General features: G+C 35.4%; 1 protein-coding gene across 3 annotated transcripts; it reads left to right on the top strand.

The window, feature by feature from the left end:
- Window positions 1–20: 20 nt before the first annotated feature.
- LOC114528242 lies at window positions 21–16,441 on the top strand. Of its 3 annotated transcripts, XM_028549865.1 has the most exons (35): window positions 21–706; window positions 2,631–2,778; window positions 3,083–3,209; window positions 4,206–4,282; window positions 4,611–4,706; window positions 5,183–5,369; window positions 5,691–6,086; window positions 6,435–6,587; window positions 6,652–6,803; window positions 6,950–7,093; window positions 7,317–7,436; window positions 7,550–7,631; window positions 7,711–7,810; window positions 7,988–8,071; window positions 8,268–8,378; window positions 8,488–8,593; window positions 8,660–8,709; window positions 8,847–8,949; window positions 9,058–9,264; window positions 9,694–9,732; window positions 10,201–10,279; window positions 10,617–10,722; window positions 11,290–11,382; window positions 11,623–11,785; window positions 11,956–12,112; window positions 12,441–12,563; window positions 12,635–12,751; window positions 12,906–13,022; window positions 13,316–13,432; window positions 13,621–13,737; window positions 13,828–13,944; window positions 14,172–14,288; window positions 14,381–14,497; window positions 14,721–14,837; window positions 14,988–16,441. In XM_028549865.1, the coding sequence occupies exons 1-35, from the start codon at window positions 105–107 to the stop codon at window positions 15,512–15,514; spliced, it is 5,268 nt and encodes a 1,755-aa protein (XP_028405666.1). In that variant the 5' UTR covers window positions 21–104; the 3' UTR covers window positions 15,515–16,441. The 3 variants fall into 3 exon arrangements, with proteins under 3 accessions (XP_028405666.1, XP_028405667.1, XP_028405668.1); XM_028549866.1 differs by lacking the exon at window positions 14,381–14,497; XM_028549867.1 differs by lacking the exons at window positions 14,172–14,288; window positions 14,381–14,497.
- Window positions 16,442–18,233: the final 1,792 nt, after the last annotated feature.

The raw sequence follows: 18,233 nt of genomic DNA, 5'->3' as shown, positions 1-18,233 counted from the left end.
CTTCGACAACATACGTCGTGCTAGTGTTGGGATAATCTGCTGAGGCACGACAGGAATTAATTTATTGTACCGGACGAGTGTATAAGTTTCTGACATTTACCATCATGGCGACAATCTTGGTGGTTACAACACTTTTTCTATGTCTACTGATGTCTGCGACCTCAGAAGCTAACATTCGTCAAAATATTGAAAGAATTGAAGGTTGGGCAGAGCAACTTTCAATAAAATTAGAAACAATTTTGGAGAAAAACTTTGGTCTAAGAAAGTTCCACAAGCTGATCGATGAAGCTTTATTTAAGACAACTTCTTTACAAGCCACCGAACTCCTGGATAATATTTCTATTGCTGTAGATGGAAAGTTGCAAGAGGTTTTAAAAACATTGATTTCAAATAAGATGTTTTTAGAATCTGAATTGCATCAGAAACATCGATCATATACAAGTGCTCAGCCGTGCTGTGGTTCAAGAAGCAATTTGAGATATGATGCAAGGTTTAGAAGCAGCGTTGATAGAAATTCATCTTGCGTTATTACAAATGGAGCAAACTCATATTTTACATCAAGTTTAGAAAAAAATTACAAAACAAACATTTTATCTTCAAAGACAATCAAATGGCAGTATTTTGGCTCTAGTAACGGATCTTATCATCAATATCCCAGTTCTCAACAACATTGTCTTGAAAATGAAATATTCGACCCGCAATTAAGGTAATTCACACCAATTTAACTGGAATTTGTCAATCTCTACTCGAACTTGTTATCTATACTGCGACATTGGCACACCATTATCATTTAAGCTTCAAATACGAATAATTGTTAAATGTCAGTTGCACAAGTTACCTCGTCGTTTAGCAAGCCTGATTGCAATTTGGCGAGGCAAGTTAAACAAGCATTGCACAAAGTATAACTGGCTTTTAATTCGTGCAACGCCTAGTGTAACTTGTCCCACAACGGCATAGCAAGACATTTGTCTTTAGGCATTATTTAGCACAAATTGCATGCAGACTGATCGATGCATCGCTTGCGAGTCTGGCATTTTGTGTCGCCTGTAAAATTGTCCCTAAATTAATTTTTAGTCATCATTGTTGCCTAGTCTGTGCTGAAGTCATAGATCTAGTGTAGCAACGACAAAATGAATCATCGTTTGATTTGAACTTCAGTTTATATTGGGTCTCTGTCGCGTGTCACTGTCTTGTCCGAAATTTCTGGCAAAGCTTCAAAAATGATTCCATTTTAGATTTGATTTTTAAATTATAGTGTCTCATTGCGCGTATTCACCAGGATAGACTTAGAGAGGAGTGCGTATTTGCGCAATTTTATTATCATGTTCCCGTAGGATAATACGGAAATTTGCTGAACTAACCGGACGAAATCCGGCCTGTTTACATTTGCAGTTGCTTTGATTTAAAAAAATTCCAAATATTGTTTGTTAGAGACCGTATTGTTTTTCCATTACACCGATGAAATGTAAACAATTAAAAGTGATACTGTGCACGCATCCAATCAATAGTAAAATGATAGGCAATTAAGAATATTATTTTGACGAGAAAAAAATGTGCATTGAAAACGAAAAACATTAGTAGGATAGTGCATCAGTTGATACTATCGCCTTCGCATCGTTTCTTTTGGTTACGAAATGAGAATATAACAACTCTTTTACCTACATGCTTAGGGCAGGCGTATAATCTCACTGCCTGCATGGGGTGGCCGGTAGTGCCTACGACATTATTCTGTTTCTGTAAACTTTGACTGATTATATCAGTATAACTGTAAAAACCATATTGAATCTTATATCAGTAAACTCTCTTCCTGTTGGTTCTTACGCCGTTCATGTAATATCGTTATATACGGCTGTTAGGTAGAAGAAGAAAGGTGGGCCCTTTCTCAATGGGAAATGTTTACCACCCTTTTATGTATATCATAATATCATACCAATACCTTCAATATTCTGATACTTTCTTTAGTTTGTGTGGCCTGGGGAATATTTTCTCCTTTGGCTTCTCCCTCTTTCCGAGATGCCATGATCCCATAACTTTTCTCTAGGTTTAGCAACACATGGCCAGAAAATTCGGACGTAATTAACATTCTACTTCCGCCTAAATTTGCATATATGGTGTCAAAATAAAGCTTCGTGAGTTTATAGTAAACTGAAATGTGCACAGTACTAAACGCTAAAAATACACCTGTAGGTAGGTCGATTATAATTTGCCTTAATTGCTCGTTGCAGAGCAAGTTAATCTTAATATTTTTACATAGTATTTCAAAATGTTTTATCAGTATTCGTCCTGCATTTTCAAAACAAAGTTTTGGTCATTTATCACGTTGAATACCATAAATTATACAACGAAAACCGTAATAGCGTAGAAATAAAATTAAAATGCAGAGCCGACATAAACCTTTACCAGCAAAATATTACCTTAGGATCGGTAATATGACACGAATTACAAGAAACAACCAGGGCAAATTGCAAAGATGCAATGATTTTCTTAAATTTTGCGAAATTTAAGAATGCGCAATATAATTTATAGTTCTGCAAACGAATAATATTTGAGCAGATATGCAAATTTGCTACGGCAATCTACATATTCCATGTCCGCAATTTCTGGCCATGATATTTTTTGTAATGTCTTAGTTCCTGGTATGTGAATGCGGCAATGTCTGCAAGAAAAAAACTTGTTATTATAATTGACCGAAGTGGATCAATGGGAAGAGAGCAGCGAATGAGCCTTGCTAAAGATGCAGCCCTGACTGTTTTGGATACTCTGACACCAGATGATTATGTGAGTACGGAAAGTGCACTGATCCAGGGCTACGATTTTAATAGTAATTTAGTTTGCCAGTTCTACGGCCTACATTCTGATTGGCTACTCAAGCATTGGTGCATGAACGCATTCAATAAGTCTTGTTTCTATATGAGGATTACGTTTATCTGAATCTAGTCTCCTTCGTTCTTTCTGTTTAAAGCAGCGGTGGCGAAGGAGACTGCATGGCAGTGATATAAACATGATCTTATGTAATAAGGGAATATATCGTGTACTAACTTGGTTCGACAACGAAATGACTTACTAAACTAATTTTTCACAGGTAACTACAATAGCATTTTCAAATTCAGTTCAGTTCCCTCCTGGATGTTTTGGACGCTCTTTTGCCAAAGCAACTGCTTCAAACCTACAAGTTCTTAAAGATTGGATTCGGAGCTTAAATCCTGGTGGTAAGCTAGATTTATCATTTAATGATCTAAGTGTGTCACTTAGATCATTGAATAGATAAATATACAGCGAAAATGGCGCGATGTGTGCATCTATGATTGTGACAGCATAGACAATCTAGAAGGCAAATGTCTTCTGGATTGTCTATGGTGACAGTCAACTCGACGGTATACATGCAGTATTTAGTGGGGTTCACTGGGTTGTGATTACGCCATTTTCATGGCGTCTTATGCGTCACATTGTATTTGCTAATGTTTTGCTGTTCACTGAATTAACAATAACGTTGCTGTTAATACAAGTTCAAAAGTCAAAAAGGTCGCTACCTTGAGCATTATTTCATCGTCGAGACGTTCTCTAGCCCGAAGCATGATCCCGGACTGCCGGGGCTGGAAGAATTCATGGAATCCGAAGGCGAAGCACTCACGAATAAGGCATTCTACACAAATTAGGACCAAACACAGGAACGAGCGATTTAAGAATATGTTCGCCAACACTATCGACGGGTTACCAATAAACCTTCCGCGCATCATAGACTAATTTTTTATCTTATATATGCATGAAAATTCAACCAAATTACCCCTGCTGAAAAGAGCGTGCTAAAATTAGTCGAAATGCAAAATGTGGTTATAATGTAAAATGCGGAAAATATAGCCTTGCAAAGTTTGAAAATTTGTATACTTTCTTCCACGCACGGAGATTTTTACCACATTCAGGCAAAATAAAACAATTTCCGTTTCTCGTAAAAAAGTATTCAAATTTGTAAACTTTGCAAGGTTATATTTCCGCATTTTTCAACATTTCGCAACCAAATGTGGTAATTCATAAATAAAAAGATAGTCTATAACGCAAAAGGTCTATTCTTTGGGAACGCATACATGCAAATTAAACAGAATTTGCCAATTACAGCTTTTTCTGTTTTTCGATCTTGATTACGTGACGAGGCACATCCCGCTCCAAAACATACGTAACCGAGAGCATTCTAACCACTCTTCATTTAGGAGGGACTATGTATTCATTGGCGTTTCAGGCATCATTTGGTTGTTTCATTAATTCTTCCTCTGCGACAATGGATAAGGTAATGTAATGTTTAGGTGGATGATGTCCATGCATGCATGCTATTGATTCAGTAAACCATTTTTAATTAATCTAACATGCATGTATATAGAAAAAAAGTGCATATTAAAACCCATAAAACATTTAAATTAAAACTGTATATTTCATACATCAATTCTGATTCATCTTCATACAAGAATATTATTCTGAACTTTTATTCTATATTTGCCGAGATTATCGGCTGGTCCGGCTTGTTATTTGCAAATATGATATAATCAGGAAAATATTAATATTGATGATATAGATGTAACACATATATACAAAATATGTATTTTTCACAATTAATTTAGGGGAAAAACATCATACTATTTCTCACTGATGGTGTACCAAGTGACGATCCTAACAAGCAAATATATCCATCCATATCTCAAGGACAACAACAAATGGTCAGTGCATGAAGTACTTTATAGATTTCCTCAAATTTCGCATATTTGCGATACCAGTGATAGTTTTGATTGAAAACTTAGTCGCCTGTTATTAGGTCCTTGAAATATGTGGCATCACACAATTAGTCCGCCATCTTGGGTAGCTAGAGTTCTTTTATTCAGTCGATTGCTACAAACTTAATTTTATAAATACTACACGTCTAGTACTTATGAACACAGTGCTACAATCTATTTGCCACCCAAATAGCAGAAGGCCCCTGAATTACGAGCCATGACGTCAATTAATTGCAAGGGCTGCATTAATGCATCATTATTATAGCTATATAGCAAAAACTTATTTTAACTATTGTTCCTCAATTTTAATATGAATCTCGATATGAATCACTACTTTCAACGCTTTCAATGACCGATCACGTTACTTCATCCTCATATAGTTTAGCCTGCAGAATATACTTTCTTAATTTATTTTTTATTAGAATAACTCAGTAAGTATTCTGGCGTACGGTCTTGGTGCGGGTATAAGTGGAAATGAAAAAGCCAAAACTGTTTTAACAAATATTGCAACACAAAATAGAGGACAATTTAGTATCATAAACGATGGAAGCAAGGAAAAATTGAACTCAGCTTTTGGACGTTACTACCAGTTTTTCACCGCTGCCAGTGGTAAGTAAATTAGTTTTTTTAAACAACTCTCTCATTTTTAGCGACTGATCTTTTGACACTCTAAACAATGTTTTAGTTGGTTTGCAAGTGCCCCCATTTTGGCTTGATTTTTTAAAACATGTGGACGAATGATCGGTTTAATCCATGCTGTATTATATTAACAATTTGCATGCAGTTCCTGAATACAAGCGGCCGACTTGAACAGGTCGCAGCATTCTCCAAGCCGGTGTTGAAAATCTGTAAACCTGTCCTGTCGTTCATTTTAATCGCTTCAACTTTATAATTGGAATTTCATTAAACTGGATGTCAATATTTTTCCAGGTAACATTGCTTTAGGTAAACAAACAAAGCAATCGAGTGTAAAGTTCAAGCAAAATCCAAATGTTGGTGTAAATGGCTTGGTTGATGGTAAATGTTCACGAACAAATTATGAAGAGAATCCTTGGTGGTCAGTTGATTTACAAAATCATTATGATATAATGGCCGTTGGTATTTCAAACTGCTGTAAGAATGTGATGAAAAATGTAGAAATTCGTGTTGGTGATAATGAAAACAGAGAATTTAACAAGATATGCGGTTGGATGGATTTCTTAAAAGACAATGAAGACCACATTATGTTTTGTGAATCTGGCACGACAGGTCGTTACGTTCATATGAGTATTCCAGGACGAAACGAGACTCTTTCGATTTGCGAAATAAGGGTGTATCAAGTTCTAGGTAAATGAGGACAGTCTTTGGTAAGATTTTAAACGCCGGATGAAAGTGTCATTTACAGTTTGATTGGGTCCAAAAGAGGTGGCCATACCACGGAAAGTATGTGGTGTGGACTGGGGCAGACTAGTGGCAGTCCTGCCCCTATTGAGTATGAAAAGTGAAAACAATACTTATAATGCAATTTAGGATAAGTTTAATGCCAGATGATATTCGTTCATAAACTTATTTCCAAGAGACTTAGTCCCACGTTAAACCACTGCATGCATGGTTACCTTATTGCATCGAAAATGTCCGCATGCAGAATATATTTACTATTCGCAAAGTTTTATTATGTCAATGTTCCAACTTTAGTTCCATCGTTGACGCTGTCAATGCCTTGCACGGATGAAAATGGAACGATATTTGGAGTCACTGCAGTTGATATGTCATTAAACTATGTTTTCTCGCAAATTCTCTTGTTTTCCTATGGAAAATACTCCTATGCTATGGTCATTGATGTGAAAGGTAAAATTAAGGTAAAGTCATCATGGACGAAAAACATGTTAAATAGTTTTTTCTCTTGTCAAAGGGAGAGTATGGATTCACCCGAGAGCACCAAATCCTGAAGAAAGTTCCTTAGGACCATCGCTACTACCTTTACAAATATATGAATCTTGGGCGAACAAAGATATCATTAAACGCATTCTGAATGAACCTAATGGGCAAATTACATTAAATAAGGTTTGTTGCTTGTTTTGTAGGTCATGATGAAATTTATTACTCGTGTACAGTAGGAAGTCGAAGGTTATCCTCTAAATTAAGTTTGTTTTACATGCCTATAGTCAGAGAACTTCGCAACTGTTTTAAAAAGTATTTTCGTTTTACAGGTTCTCCTACAATTTCCTCAAGGATATGCTAGCACTGATAGCATGAAAACGAAGGCAGTAAACGGCACACTTAATTGGAAAAGACTTAGAAATATGTTTATTTTGATAATTCTTGTTGTGGAGGATGACTTTAATGTCTGGCTGGTAAGCGGTGCATGGAGTGGTTTTCTAACAATACATATGCATGTACATATACCACCTGATGAAGATTTTCCAATTCATTTCAGGGATTTAAATCATGTTTTTCGTAAAAAGGCAGAGCACTTTCCTTTGCACAGCCAAAGACAATGAACTTTCGTACAGACGAAATTCTTGTGCCTTAAATATATTGTTATTTACACCAATTCAATTGAAGTTATCCATTTAGACAACGAAACAAGTAAAGAAGAAGAATTCAACCAAGGAAAATAATAAGGTTGATGACAGATATTTTAATATATGTCAATTTAATGGCACTCCATTCTTTAATGAACTTTCTACTGTGAAGGTAAGTAGAGCGACAAAACCTAACTTTGACACGCACATTATATTCCTGTCCGCCTAGCGTATAATCATATACTTGACCCAAGTACATTAAATTCTTCCGCACTTTCTCTACAGCTTTCCTTCGATAAAAATAGAATAGAATCAGATGTTTATATCGGAGCTAAACCTGTGATTGATATCCATGAAGAAATAGAAGGTATTTTAAGGGTTAAACGTTTGTTAAATATGAACAGTTTGGAGGATAAAAGACATGTTTGTTTTCTATTGGGTTTCAGCCTCTCACCCTGGTGTCGTGTCGGACGTGGTCTTAACTGGTTATCTTGAAAACAACTGGAGGGACAGCGACAAGAAAGATGATGAATCTGTCATGTGGAGGTGAGATCATGATGCAATTATACAAAAAAGGCTTGGAAAACAATGTCTTGGGAAACATCCCTCCAAAAGCTGCCCAAATCTAGATGCCGCAGAGGCCAATCATCACACGAATTCAGCCCCATGCATTATAATTAGTTGTACTATTGCTTAACCTTAGTTTCTTCCTTTCTTTTTCAGATATGTTGGCACAGACTCTGGAGTTTATCGACGCTATCCTGGAAGCACATTGAGTGAGAATCTTAATTACAAAACACGTCCATGGTAGGTACAGTTTTGATCTCGCAAGATTTGTTCAGTATTGCCTCCTAAGATCCAATTGTAAAAACTGCCGGAGTAAATCACGGAGGAACAATGAGAAACGTAAAATGTATGCGAAAGATCGAGAAGAAAGAAAGAGCATGGTATGCCTGAGACAAGGTTATGAGGTGTTGTGGCAAATTTGGTTTTTTATTAACAGGTATCGTCAAGCTGTAATGAATTCTGGAAAAGCATTTTTGTCGCATCCTTTCAAAGATCCTTATGGTCGAGGACAAGTTATTTCAATTAGTAAAGCAGTTCAGAAGAGCAGGTTCATATTTCATAGTTTCAAAATTCGGCAATGCATAGCTTTTTGTGTAATCATGAATCCTAACTGGATACTGTACGGACGAGCAACATTATTCATTCATTTATTCTAGAGGGCAAGATCGTCAAGACAACACAAAGAGCTGGACAACCTGGATCATGGGGGTGTCTGGTATAGACATGACGCTCAGTTCTTTCAGACGGCTGGCAATGAATGCGGTAATTTACATAAATTCTTTCGTGATTATTCGTATTTGTTGATATATATATATATCAATTTTACAGATGCCTGGCTGTTCGAACGAGTATGACTGTTTCTTAATGGACCAAAGTGGGTACGTGCTGAACTTTTCTTCGTCTAGCTTGCATTCATATAAAATCTCAATGTCATCATAAGATTTTTTCATCATGCATTTTCTGACCAAGGCGTTTTATCTTAATAATGATGTTAAAATGAGCCGGTTTGTTCTAGATATTTATATGTCAACTTAAATGAACCAGAACCACAAGTCCATGTTACGGAGAAATTTTATTGGATTGGGAAGGAGCTTTTTGAAACTAGGCAGATTTTTAAAGTACATAAATATTATAATTTATCAATGTTTTTAATTAATAACATCGCGTAACCAAAGCAATCAACCTTTCAATCTTATCGAATTGTATGACATTTATTTTATATTTAGACCAAATGGTGCAACGACTTTGTGAATTTCAGGATTGTCTTTTCTTACGAAGCTATTGTAACCGACACAGTCGTTTCTCAATCGCCACTTGTGTGTCGTCAATATATACTGGTTCCTCTACCAAATGTCAGCTCTTCATTACTTGTTATACCATCCAGGAAAATAAACTTAAATTGCCAAGACAGACTGCAGAGCAACTATTCAGAGGTATTTTCGTTATTAAAAATGTTGATGATTCATATACTGTAGTCTGTACTTATATTTAAGCAATCTTAAATTACTTAGTTGTATTCTATGTGGACATTAACACACACGACGGTGACGAATATCGTTGTTATGTCTGTGTATAGACTTATTAACGAAACGTTTCAGCACAGCCCGAGGGAGGGCGAGAGAGCTGGACAGGAGCAATTGACAACAACATATTTGTTCATGGGGAAGCCGGTTTTCACTTGTGATCATTTCCACGCAGACCCACATTCTTCTTTTGCTTTATGGATGTCAACTGAGTTGCAACTATATGTTGAACAAATTGCCCAATTAAAAAAATAACAAATTAAGTTGCTAGGTGAAAACCAGCTGTCAGTTAAGAAATGGAAAATAACTGAATTCGAATATTCAATTTATTTTTTCCAGACCTGTAAAACATGTTCTCAAGATGTCATTGAATGTCAGGTATTATTATTTTAATAGGAAATAAACAACTTTAGGCAAGCTTTATCTCATTTTGAAACATCAAAGGATTCCTAATTAAAATATTGTTTGCCTTCAAAATTATTTCCGATGATAGAAAGCAGAGCAAACAAACATTGCACAACAGAGTACTATGCAATTCCATGCATGTGTTAGTCAAGAATAGGCCTAGCATAAAGAGGGGAGAGGTAGCAGACAAATGTAGTAATTTGCTCAGGACCTCAGCGATAATATTAGTGCAGTAACATGTGTAGACATCTGAGTATGATGGACGAATAACGTCAGACGGATATGGCGAGTAGGTTCTTATGATCACACCGGCAGTTTCAAAAAGGCTAGATATTTGAAATAATTCTGACATGCAGTGATAGTTATTTAATAATATAATAATTGTTAAAATGATAGTTATTCCATCCCTGATAATAATAACCTCTCGAACCTCTCGTGTAGACACCGTGTTCCTGTCCAATGTCGTTTGATCGTTGTAGTAATTCATTAATGAACACATTCACAGAGATAACTTGTCCAGGTGAGATCTATGATCAGTTTCATTTGCGATCGAGCCGCGTGTAAAGACTTAGATGTCAAGTAAAAGCCGCATTTAAAGATGAATGAAGTGAAAATTCTTTTCTTATAGTGTTGTATTTTATATTAAATTTTTAATATTTTATGCGAGAGAGTATTTTTTCGTTTAACTTTTATACTTGACAAATTAGTTTTGTTATATAATTATTTTAGATTTGCGATGTTTGGATCAGAAGCTTTTAATGTCATGACTATAAAACAAGAATTGTCAAACCAAAATAAAAAAAACACGAATCCTGTCGTCCATGTATATTCAACAATTTAATTAATTATTCTTTTAGCTCCGAGTCCCAGTATTAATCTTGTCAACGCTGCGGTGCGCATGCCCGATCAGATAGTTCGAAACTCTACCACGATTCCAGAATGCGATAAAGTTTGCAATACCGCGTAAGTTACTGTATATATATATATATACTTTATTTCAGTTGTGAAGTCTAAATATTACACTTGACAACAAGGGAGATTGCGACAGAGCACAACCCTAACCAAGGCATTCTCCCAATAGCTACAAGGTTAACATATATAACTATTTACAAATTTGGACAAGATATACACACAATACAAACGTGGATTCAGACGATTAACAACATAGTCTGAGGTTATCTGAAGAAAGATTACGTATAGAGTTACATTTAAGACAAATAGAACGCCACGTACAAAAGACATCCACATCAAATACATGACGCACACCCAAGAAATACTTTTGCTTCAAAAGATTCTTAAAAATACGTGGTGATTTTACTTCCTTTACTGTATGTTATAACCTTTCTTTACAAATATATAGATGTAGATGAACAATTTTGTCGTATTCGGAATGTAGGGGAGGGGGCATTAATGTTTCCTCCGAAACATTAAACCAATCACATGGCGTGCTTTTGAGAAAAAAAATTCTCCCTTTGTCTAGTTCACACATCACTGCTCTGACATACGATGTTTTTCTCCAATATCATATAGATTGAACAACGAACATTGCTCTGAAATGTCTCACTGTGTGTGGTGTGAAAATTTTATTGAGTCTTGTGAGAGTTTCTGTCCGTTTAATTACAGGTAGTTGTATGAACAAGCTTCACTTGCAATTTAAACCATCTGGGCTGTTAACATAAAGTGCTTCATGAATATTTTAGTGCCTCTGGTGCAATTTGGTGCCTATTCATTGACGAACAACTTTTACCATAAATAGATTACCATGCAGAAATTATGCATGACTTGTACCCCTAAAATACCCAAGTTACTTTTCGCTGACTCCCAGGTTTAGTGGTGTGAGCACTGATCATTTTTTATATTTAGCCAACGTATTGGTCTAATGTTTACTTCTGACCTGACTACATTAATTCCGGAGATCACAAACCAAACTGTAAAAGGAATAGTGAAGAAGAATTTACAACAGACGATTTACAAAACTCTTGGTGAAAACCTGGAAAATCATGTTCAGGAAATAAGCTTTGAAGAGGTAGTGCGTTGTGTCGCAGTCAAATTTAAACAAATTTAATACCAGACCAAAGGACCAGCTAACCCTGTAAAACCCTGTAAAAGTCTGTAATGGCGTACATGTCCATAAAATTGTTTATCGGGAATCCTGCCAATTTCAGCTTAGAGTTAACGGCAATTGACGTTTTGTAGAATTCTATGAAACTGAGTGTCCGAGGATCAAGCACAGCTGAAATTTTCCAGAAACTTAAGAAAATGAACGATGCCATCGTGGCTAGGGAATTCCCTATTGATATCTCTAGAAACGGAGGAGGAAAGACGATTTTTCCAGAGCAACTGTTTGTTTTAGGTGTATTTTATCGCTATATATCCTTTCCTTTTCCTTTCAATATAAATGAAGTAATTTACTTTCGTACGATCGCCATTACTGGTAATTTTAATTGCAATTATTTACATTTACTTTAGACTTTCTTTTTATCGCATTTTCTTTTTCGCTATCAATTTTTTTTTCAATTTAGCTATTTTTGACTTTACTGTCAATTTTCATCTTCCAATATATCTTTTCAGCATCACTTTTACTTTAATTCTACCTTAACACCGACTTCTTTTGAGTTCACGCGCTAACTTTCTTCAGGATATTTCTTTACCTTACATTTCTGCATTCTCTATTCTATTAGATTTTAATGAATGCTTGGCCAACGTTCATGATTGTCACGTTGGAGCAACATGCATTGATACTGAAGAATTTTACAACTGTTCTTGTAAATCTGGCTTTTTCGGAGATGGAAAAGATTGTACCGGTACACATTACCAATGATTTAAATCATCGCTTTACGAGATAAAGATTGTAAACTTGCTCTAAATTTTATAGACTTAAATGAATGTGATCAATTTCCTTGCGATGTCAATGCGAAGTGTATCAACAATATTGGTTCTTTTAAATGTTCTTGCTCACAAGGATTTGCTGGGAATGGTTTCCAATGTTTAGGTAAACACTTTGATCAGTTTGATATTGAAAACATGTACAAAAAATCAAGAAAAGATCAAGAAAATACAATACAACTTAGTGCACTCTTAACGATCATATCGACTTGGTAGTTTACCGTAGTTAATATTTCCATGCCTTAATGTTTTTTTTTTAGATGAAAATGAATGTAACCAACTACCTTGTCATTCCAATGCCATATGTGTAAACTTTCAAGGATCATATAATTGTTCTTGTAAGAATGGTTTCTCTGGAAATGGCACATTTTGTGCAGGTATTCAGTATTGTTTAAATAGAAGGACGTTGGGCTTTTCCGTCAAATGATAGTGGCTCTTCAGTTTCAAGCTTCAGTTTCAATATCTTTTCTTGCAATTGGCCCTCGGTTTTTAGGCTTTTTGCGCGGTTTTTCATATAACAGACATGAACGCTCCCCTCTTTAGGAAATTATATGATTAATATAATATACATAAAAGATGGAGCTTTTTTATTAATAATGGTCTTCCTTGTATGATATCATACTAACTATATATACTGAAGAATGTTTATCCATATCCTGCTATGCTGTAGACGTCAATGAATGTGATCATTTCCCGTGTGATGTCAACGCGAAGTGCATCAATCAAATTGCGTCTTTTAAATGTTCTTGCTTGGAGGGTTTCGACGGAGATGGTCTAAATTGTTTGGGTATGAAGTAATTTTGATTATTGTACGAGTTAATATATAAATCAAACTTTTTTGTTTGAAATTACGTTGTATCATCATTTGGTATTCTTGCATGTGCATGGACGGTAAAAACCTAAATCTAAAAAAAGTCAGTCTATTTAAAGTATTCATACGACATATATTCATACGATAAATATCGGCTATTTTAGATAGTAACGAATGTGACTCCATACCTTGTCATTTAAATGCAAGCTGCATTAACATACCTGGATCGTTCAAATGTTCATGTTTGAATGGTTTTTCAGGGGATGGATTTATCTGCCAAGGTATACTTTTATGTTTTATTTCACGTCGTTCACTAAGAAACATGTTTATATTAGGAATAGAGTTCTTTACATGCAGCTGATTGTTTTCAGACTTGAACGAATGTGATAACTCTCCATGTCATGATAACGCGACATGTGTCAATCATATTGGATCTTTTGTGTGTTCTTGTTTGCAAGGATTTCATGGAAATGGTTTTGAATGTCAAGGTTGGTACAAGGATAATTATTATTTATAGATACTGAGTTGAATAGGGGATAAATACATCGACTTACTCATCTCTACCAATGAGCATCCAGTAATTTTATCATATTCGATTGGATTTTCAGAGATGGATTCATTTGGCAAATGATATTAGATTTTAGGCTTTCTTTTACGTGATTCAGTGGTAAAGTATTCATACGACATATTCATACGATAAATATCACCATTTTAGATAGTAACGAATGTGACTCCATACCTTGTCATCTACATGCAAGCTGCATTAACATACCTGGATCATTCAAATGTTCATGTTCGAACGGTTTTTCGGGGGATGGATTTATCTGCAAAGGTATACTTTTATATCTTCTTTCACGTCGTTCACTAAGAAACATGTTTATATTAGGAATAGAGTTCTTTACATGCAGTTGATTGTTTTCTTAGACTTGAACGAATGTGATAACTTTCCATGTCATGATAACGCGACATGTATCAATCATATTGGATCTTTTGGATGTTCTTGTTTGCAAGGATTTCATGGAAATGGTTTTGAATGTCAAGGTTGGTACAAGGATAATTATTATTTATAGATACTGAGTTGAATAGGGGATAAATACATCGACTTACTCATCTCTACCAATGAGCATCCAGTAATTTTATCATGTTCGATTGGATTTTCAGGGATGGATTCATTTGGCAAATGATATTAGATTTTAGGCTTTCTTTTACGTGATTCAGTGGTAAAGTATTCATACGACATATTCACAGTTGATTGTTTTCTTAGACTTGAACGAATGTGATAAATCTCCATGTCATGATAACGCGACATGTGTCAATCATATTGGATCTTTTGGATGTTCTTGTTTGCAAGGATTTCATGGAAATGGTTTTGAATGTCAAGGTCGGCACATGATTAACTATGAATAAATAAGTCGAATAGATCAATTTTAAACATATTATATTTAGATTATATTATCGCTGCAAATTTACTATTTTAAATTGCAACCTTCATCGATTTAAAATGACAATTTTTTTGGTGTATTTATTGCAGAGGAGAAGGCAGTAACAACAACAACAACAACAATGGCTAAAATTATAACAGCCCAAACCAAGACAACAGCAAAACAAAAATCAACGGCAACAAAAGCTGGAAATAACGCAACGAAAACAAACATAACGACAACTGCGAATATAACAAAAAGACCAAAGACAACAGAATATGGAAAAACTACACCGACTAAAAGATTTGGATTGGAGAAAAGTAGCCACTTTCCTACCATTACAGTTATCGCCATAGCAATTACAACTTTTATTATTGGGATTAGTCTTGGTCTATGCTTTATATGGTTCGTGTTCTTACGACGATCATCAGAAAAGAAGAATAAAGTTCGACCTTCTCAGTGTGTTGTTGAGGACTTATGTTTAGAGGAAAATGGAATTGTAACTGAGGATGATAACGACGAGGAGAAATTATTCTGTAAAAGAGAAAGGATGTCGACAGCATTGCTAATTTCTATGAAACATTTTCAGCCTGTTTCGAATGTGAGATGTGAGATGCAATCAGAAGTGGAAATATGATCTTCTCGGTCTTTGAACAGCGAAGAATGGAAATATGATAAAATATTTCAGTCTCTTTAAAAAGAGATAAATGAGGCTTTTTAAGATCTGTAACTCGGCCTTCGACTACACGATACAAACCGCTTGTCCGTCCGCTTTCGTGGCGTTAATTTTGAACCTCAAAACTTACCTGAGCATGAATACTGCATTATAATGATTTGGCTCGGGCCAAAAACGTCAGTAAGTTCAGAATCTGAAACACATAAATTTATTTATAACTTAATTAATAGCATTGTAATAGGCAACAGGTAAGCTGTCTACACGACTGTTTTTTCGCAATCTTATTCCCCAGGAACGTGCTATCGTGCAACCCTAGATTGCAAACTATTTGCTAATTTGCAACTTTCGATATATAGCTAATTCATTGATTGATTCTTTATTTTAATGCAGCAATAATGAAGATTAACGAATCTTTTACCATAGCAGAATGATAATTTAGGATTATATAGCTCGTGAATTAAGAGGTATTTGTATAAACTAATATTATGACGCAGCTACATATTGGCTTTTGATGAGCTTTTGAAGATATTGTACAATCATCCATCGTTAACGAACATGAACAGGAACGAACTACGTTACCAGGAACCGACTGCTTGCTAAATCCATATCATTTAAAGCCCTTCTTATTTCAAACACTCGATTAAAATGTTAATATAGGTCGCGTAGATGAAATAGTTTTTGACCTAGAGGAAATGAATAGTGAAAATCCAGACTTTGCGTCTGGAATCAAAGAAGAGGAAGTAGCTACCTTTCTTTGTATTTTATATCACAAGACATGCGCCTATATTTTGCATTCGTGACCTGCTTCTGGACTCTGTCTACGTAATAGTTGTCTTTATAATGCTTAATTCTTTCATATTGTGACGTCAAACGCATCATCTCCTCCTAGCCTCGTATATAACTGTCGTTTTATTAACCTTCGACTGCATGCGCATAAGTGATGGCGTTGTTAACAAACGTACCAGAGCGAGAGGTATAAACTTCACCAAAAAAATCCTGGTATTTAAAAGTCCTTCATCGTTTATGTCAATAAGAGTAGGCGACCGTTTCCTGGAGTGTTTCGACAGAACGTGTCTAAAACTATTATTGTCTCCAGGCAATATGCCAGATATCTATATAAGAGCAATATATACGTTGAAGATCCCAATTGACTTGAATTTATGCTCCGTTTTTTCGTTATAATATTATCCTTTAACCTCTGTAGGTAGTAATAGAAAATTACCTGAAACGTTCACACATGCAGTTTCATACTGTGCGGACAATGATGCAAGCATGCGCAGGCAGTGCATATTAATTTTAAATTATAAAGTTTTAAATAAACTGATTTCATCCTAGCTATCGATTAAAACTGTTCCTTATATAGTTTAATACTTTCTCTGACCACTTTGGTAACAAGGACTTTCTATCATCTAAAAAGGAATTGAACCGTATAGTACTTTTTCAACTTATTTTGCATTCTGCCGAGCGACCGAACCGCCCTATAAAGAAACTCAGTGTATAGATCCTCAACGCATGAAATCTATAAATGATTTTAAGAAATATATGAAATGATGAGCGTCGCTGGCAAATGTGGGATAAAAGTTCCAGTCCAGCCAGATCTAGAATATCAAACTATAATCCTATAAATCCTATAGAAGTGTGGAGAAGAAGCTAGTTCAATCATCATAACGTATTTCCCATCTACGTTTAGCGAGTTTAAGATAGTCTCACAAGTGATTTTGGTTCTCTCAACCACAGTTAATGCCTCAACTAGGGAAACACGCTACTCCCAATTCATGGCTAAACGTGAGGTCCGTTTCGTAGGTCACTTTTCAGCATGTGCCGAACCTCATTTTTATCAACTGGCTTCATTGATATATGACCTTTACTGATGATAAGGCAGACAGCAACAGAATGCATGCATAATATATTCGTAACGGAAAAACGTCTTGAAAACTCAACCAAGTTAAAACCGCAAACCTGTCGATATTGCACGTTTTGAGTCAGAGGCGGAGATGAGATATCTCTATTTGTCTTTCTTGATGATATGTATATAAATCTTGAGTTACCAAGGTGCGATGCTTCGAGTTATATGCATGTTTCATGAATCCATCATTAAATGCATTAGTATCAGGGCTGCTTTCCACTTACGCGTTTTTCATCGCACGTAAAAGTCTCAATATCTTATGTAAGTTATCTTTTAAAAGTGAATAGATCGAAAGAAATTGGTTTTCCGTGTAGTTTAAGTACGCATTTTTTTACCTAGATGTTCAATAACAAAAATTTAAAAGCATTTAAACTTTTACGTGCGTGTACGTGCGTGCAAAAACGCGACGGTGGAAAGCAGCGCTAAAGAACGTTCATATTTACATCATACAGTTTACAATAGATTGGCACCTACGTCATGTTTGGCGTCGCCTGACAGAAAATACGCTAACACCTCGCCTTCATACGCAGAGAACTTACATTTGAAAAAGTTCAACTGATATTACTCTGACATAAGGTTGTTCATAAATTATGCTCGAGTCCATTCGGCATACCTCGATAGAATACTCGACTCGCTTCCAGGCACTCTTTGAACATGCCAACAGGCAACAATATTTTAAATTAGTCATTTAAAATGACGTAAAATAACTACCTGCACAGGAAGGTCAGACTTCACTAAATATACTAGTGTAACATTGACCATTGATCATATGAT

The sequence above is a fragment of the Dendronephthya gigantea genome, unplaced genomic scaffold (genome assembly GCF_004324835.1).
Source record: "Dendronephthya gigantea isolate DGI-Jeju-01 unplaced genomic scaffold, DenGig_1.0 000048F, whole genome shotgun sequence".
Lineage (NCBI taxonomy): Eukaryota > Metazoa > Cnidaria > Anthozoa > Malacalcyonacea > Nephtheidae > Dendronephthya > Dendronephthya gigantea.
This window is presented reverse-complemented; position numbering and strand designations above follow the sequence as displayed.